The sequence below is a fragment of the Eurypyga helias genome, unplaced genomic scaffold (assembly GCF_000690775.1).
Source record: "Eurypyga helias isolate BGI_N326 unplaced genomic scaffold, ASM69077v1 scaffold41729, whole genome shotgun sequence".
In the NCBI taxonomy this organism is placed as follows: Eukaryota; Metazoa; Chordata; class Aves; order Eurypygiformes; family Eurypygidae; genus Eurypyga; species Eurypyga helias.
Genome location: NW_010274839.1, coordinates 17,600 through 22,759, shown reverse-complemented (window position 1 = coordinate 22,759; position 5,160 = coordinate 17,600). Strand labels below are relative to the sequence as shown.

The following is a 5,160-nucleotide window of genomic DNA, read 5'->3' as shown; positions in this document are numbered from 1 at the left end:
GCAGCCTGGGGTGCCTGCTCCATCATCCGAGCTGTCTCCCACTGCTGCCCCTCCGGCAGCTCCCCCTCTCCTGGGATTTCGGACACTCTGTGCGACAGGAAGATGTGAGCAAAGATGTTTCCTTGGTGGCAAATCAGGGGTGGGGGTGTCCTGGGGTATCCCCTCTGCCGGGGTGAGCACTGGGCTGGCGGCACAGTGCTCCCCGCTCCGCGGGCACCCGGGATGAGGAGAGCCCACGCGGCACAGATGGTCGGGACTCTGCCGCGCTGGAAGTGGCGCAGATCGTGCCGGGGGAGGCACCGCACGGGCCCTGCTGGCAAACACCGAACGCTTGTTCAGCCAACTCCTCGTGGGTAAACACACTCAGGCGGTGACTGGCCATTTATTTAGAATGGGAATCTGTCTTCAGAGCTGATCCAAGGAGCTCTCCAGGCTTGGGGAGCCTCTGGGGAGCCGGGACCTGCCCTTCCTGGTGCCAGGAGGCAGCCCACTGCCCGGCCACTGGCTCTGCCCTCACTTTGGGGCGCTGGGGAGATGTGTTCCCCTTGCAAGGGGCTGACAACGGTTCCTGGGAGGGGGTCAGTGCAGCGAAGTCCAGGCTGGCTCAGGCAAATGCACCCTGCCCTGGCAGTGTGGAGCTGGGGCCAGCCCTCCAGCTGGAGCCGCAGGGAGATGAGCGATATGGGTCATTCCCTTGTCCTTCCACATTTTCCAGCTCCATCTGCTCCGTGGCTGCTGGCCCTCCAGCCAGGACACAGCATCATGCCCAGGGCACAGCAATGGGCTGCTTGAGCACTTGCTGGCATCCTCACCCTGCTGCTGGGGACTCAGCTATTGCTGTGCCCAGGGCGCAGACACCTTTAAGAGACAACCAGCCCTTTCAGGCCAGCTTGCTCAGAAAAGCCCGAGCAGCCATCAGCACGGTCAAGTCGCTCTCTAGGATTTAGCCAACCCCGCTACTGCCCTGTAAGCACACAGGGCCAAGCACAGGCACCGGCTCTGCCTCTCCGAGGGCCAGGGCAGCATTCCCTGGGTGCGGGTGGGATGGAAAGGCTGTGTGCTGCTGGCTGCTTCCTCCCCTGGCTGCTCAGCTCCCCCTTTCCAGCTGGAGCGTCTCCAGCTGAGGCCGTTGTGCAGGGAAATGGCTTTGGGTTTTGTAGGCTTTGAAGCACCCGTTAGAAAAGCAGAGCGGCTTTTTGCGCTCCCAGCAATCCTGGGCAGCTGGGAGCCCCTGCTGCGCTCGCTCAGTTTTGGCATTGCTGTGAAATCCGTTTCTGCTCGTTTGCTGCATCATTACTGTTTGCAAGCCACGTGAGCCCTGACCCCTTTCTCCACCATGGCATCCTCGGGGCAGGTTGACTGCACCAGCTCCAGCAGTCCCAGTGCTGCGGGGGGGTGACGGGGTCAACACTTCTCAAACTGGCCTGACTTGCGCTAGTATTTTAGGAAAAGACGCATTTTATTTCTAGGATTGTCCTCCTTCATGTGGCCTTCACAGAGCTTCTTCCCTGCAAGGGTTTCCAATGCCCCTGAATTTCTGTCCTGGTTGGGGATGGAGTGGCAGCATCTTGAGTGGGGGATGGAGGCACATGGCAGATGCTGAGTGATGCAAGGTCAAACGGGGAGCTTGTGGCAGAGCCAGGAATTGAGCCCATTTCTCCACTCCCAGTGCAGCACTTCCCTCCTACCCTAGCCTTGCAGTGGGCAGGGTAATTGCAGCAGAGCCGGAGGCAGAAGGCAGGCTCTGCCTTTGGTCCTGCAGCTAGGAAACGCACCAGGAAACTGGCTTCCTACGTACAACCCATGTTTGGGGGCTCTGGGGACTTCACAGCTGTTCCAGGTGCTAAAGAGGGTGCCCACGATGCTGAGCTCACTGGGGTACAGTGGGTGCCCTGCAGCAGCTGGGGACAAGAAGGGCAGGGGGCAGCGGGCATGGGCTGAGCGGCCTGAGCTACATCAGTCTCAGAGCTCAGCTTGCAAATGCAGCACCAGCTTTGTGCGTTTTGAACCCTGGACTTTGCCACCCGCTGAATTCAGCTCGGCGTGTGCTGCTGCTCTCTGGAGGGAAGCAACCCCTCGGCAGCAGCGTGGAGCTCGCCGCCCTCATTTCAGGGATGCTGCCTTGTCCTGGGGAGCGCAGCACTGCCTGACCCTCCCTGTCCTCTCTCCTTGTGCCTGCAGGTCTGAAGACGCCCAGCAACTGCGAGCTGGTGGTGGGGGGCGAGCCTCAGTGCTGGGCTGAGGGCCGCTGCCTGCTCTTCGATGACTCCTTCCTGCACACAGCGTTTCACGAAGGTAAGTCCAACAGCAGCTCATGGGGCTCATCTCGCGCTGACGCCAGTGCAGGGGGCCTGGGAGGACTGGGCAGTCAGGGGGACTGCACCCAGTCCCTTCTCCTGCCAAGGCATCTGCAGGGCTGAAGGCACCTGCATCCCATGGGGTTAAGAGCTGCTGCCCTTGGCTTGCACCAGGGAGGGCAGTAGCCCTGTTCCTGGTATACTGGGGCTTAGCTATAAGGAATGGTCCCTCCTGCTTCAGGGTGGTGGAGGATCCCAGTGCCCCCTGTCCCATGAAGCCCCAGGAGCCCCGTCCTCAGCCTGCCCCAGGACTCGCTCCCATCCTGACTTGCTTGCAGCCCTGCAGCACTGCCAGCCCGGCACGGGGCATGGCGATCCTCTCCCCACCGTGGCAGCCAGCGTGGAAAGGCTTCCCTCATCCCCCCGCGCTTTGCAGGGCAGTGCAGGCTCTGATGCTGACAGCTCGGCATCCTCTCGCCCTTGCTCGCGGCAGCAGCAGGCCTGTTGCAAGGCAGCAGCTCAGCGCTGACGCGCCAGCGGTGCCTTTGTCTCCCGTGCAGGGAGAAAAGCGTCACACCAGCCTGTTTTGTTGCCTCTCTCCATCACTGACGGAGGCTGTTCCGCTTCAGCTCTCCCAGATTAACTGGCATTAGCCGCTGATGGCATAAAAACATCAGGCAGAGCTGTTTTATGCAGGGGAGCATGCGAAGAGAGTGGGAGAACAAAAGCTGTTGCTCCCACATCGACCCTGCTGCGGGATTGGGAAGTGCAGCTCAGTGCAGAGCTGCAGGGCTGGAAAGGCTGAACAGCACAGCGGAGCATTCCCTGTGCCGGCTGCTGGAGGCACTGGGCTCCCAGTCAGCAGATGCTTACTGGGGTTGCACTGGGCAGATGCTTTCCTGCTGCCTGGCCCTGCTGCCGGGTGCACGCTCTGCCCAGGGTGCAGACAGCAGCCTCCCGGCGTGGACCCCATCACCCGTGAACCGGAGCGAGCTCTGGCTTCTCCCACGGGAGCACAGCCTCATCCCGTGCTTGCATCCCACTCAGGTCCTCCGGAGGAGGGTCCCCGCGTGGTCTTCATGGTGGACCTGTGGCACCCGAATGTCGCCGCTGCGGAGCGCCAAGCCCTCGACTTCATCTTCGCCCCGGGACGATGACGGTGCTGCCCGGCGTCGTGGGTTTGAGGGCAGCCGCGCCGGCTTTGCTCCGCCGTGGTCCAGCGCCGCGTGCGGATGCCTGCCGCACTGGAAGCTTCCTCCCGGCCTCGGGGTCCTCCCTCCCGGGGGCTCTTGTAAATGGAAACTGCGACATGTATCAATGCCCATCTCTTTCCTTCCATTGTTGGCTTCAGGGATTCTTTTCCAACATGACAGCGCATCGCCTTCCCTCCGTGGTTAGCTGCAGCACCACTCTCGTACGTGTTATGTTGCTACTGTGTTTTGCGGTGTTCAGAAGTAGAGTAACAAAACCAAGGGTGTTTGTTTGAATGTAATAATGTAAAACTTCTCGTGGTCATCAAATGAACAACACACACATACACGCCAAAACCAGCAAACCAGCCAAACAGCCCAGCGCTGTGCTCAGCCTGCCCCTGTCCCGGTTGCAGTCCCTGGACGGATGGAGGGATGGATGGAGGGATGCTGGGGGCTGCAGCGGGCACAACGCACTCTCCGGGCAGGGGCTGGGGCGAGCAGGGCCATGCAGGCAGGGCAGCGCTCTGCCCGCCGCTCTTGCACCACAAGCCTGGGGGCTACTGCTTCCTCCCTTGCATGCCAGCATGGCCCTGGCAGGTGGCTCCTCAGCCCTCCTGCCCCGAGAAACCTTCTTGCCCCACAGGCAGGGAGAAGAGCACCATGCCGGCTGCCCCCACCCCAGCAAGGCAATCAACCCAGGAGCACCCCGACGTGCACCCTCTCGAGAGGACGGCACACATCGAGCCCTGAATCCCACCAAGGGCACTGTCAATTTGCCTAAATCCCCTCCTTGCTCTATCTGCAACCTTTGGATTTCACAGCTGCAGCTGGGAAGCCCCTGCAGGAGCAGGGACACTGGGAATGCAGCGCAGGGCTTCTGTTTGTCCACAGACAAAGGCCAGGGAAGAAGGAAGGTCGTGCTTCCTTCTTCCTTTCCTGGAGCCAAGGCGAGCATACAGAGAGGCAGCTCAGGTGTACCTGACAGCAAATTAAAGGTTTCCAAAAACAGGGGCTGTTTCATCCTGCAGCCCAAGGAACGAGCCCTCCACCCCCCGGGAGTCCTGCCCACCCAGCAACCAACGCGCTTTTCCCAAAGCCGCCCAGCATCCAGGGTTTGTTTGAGGGTTTTAGGGAGCAGAGAGACTGTACGGGTGACAACATGCCCCACGTGAAGCACAGCACGTGGATGCTTACCGCTGTCCTTGCGCCTCCGGTTGGGAAGCGGCTGCGCCGGGCTGGGTAGCCGTGGCACGGCTCTGAGGACCACTCGCCTCCATGCCCTGCCCGGGAGGGAAGGCAGCCCCGCTGCCCTACAATTTCTTTACAGATTTTTCAGTGATTAGATTGCAAATTCAGACAGAGATTTCAGATCTATCCGGGATATTTTTTACACCTGTCTTGTTACAGAATATCTGAAGTGCATGATTTCTACACGCATCGACTACCTGGAACCAGACCCTGAGGAAGCAGGCTGGCTTGGTAACCGTCTTACAGTTTGGTAACATTCATACAGTGGATAAGCAAAGATTATCAATAAACAGTTGTGCTGAAAACAGAACGGGCTCTGCCTGCTCGTGTAACTAATCCCAGGGTCAAGCAGATCACTGAGGGGTTGGCTCCTGCTTAACCCAGCAGTTCAGCCGGCTGTTGGTGGGCACTGGAAAAGCAGC

The 5,160-nt window shown here is 60.2% G+C and overlaps 1 protein-coding gene across 1 annotated transcript in view; it reads left to right on the top strand.

The window, feature by feature from the left end:
* The window catches only part of ASPHD2 (aspartate beta-hydroxylase domain containing 2), a 4,673-nt gene extending 1,219 nt beyond the window's left edge, over positions 1–3,454 (top strand). The window contains exons 2-3 of the mRNA XM_010159912.1: positions 2,182–2,295; positions 3,345–3,454. Of these exons, the coding sequence (XP_010158214.1) occupies positions 2,182–2,295; positions 3,345–3,454 (224 nt within the window). The remainder of the gene's footprint in view (positions 1–2,181; positions 2,296–3,344) is intronic.
* Positions 3,455–5,160: the final 1,706 nt, after the last annotated feature.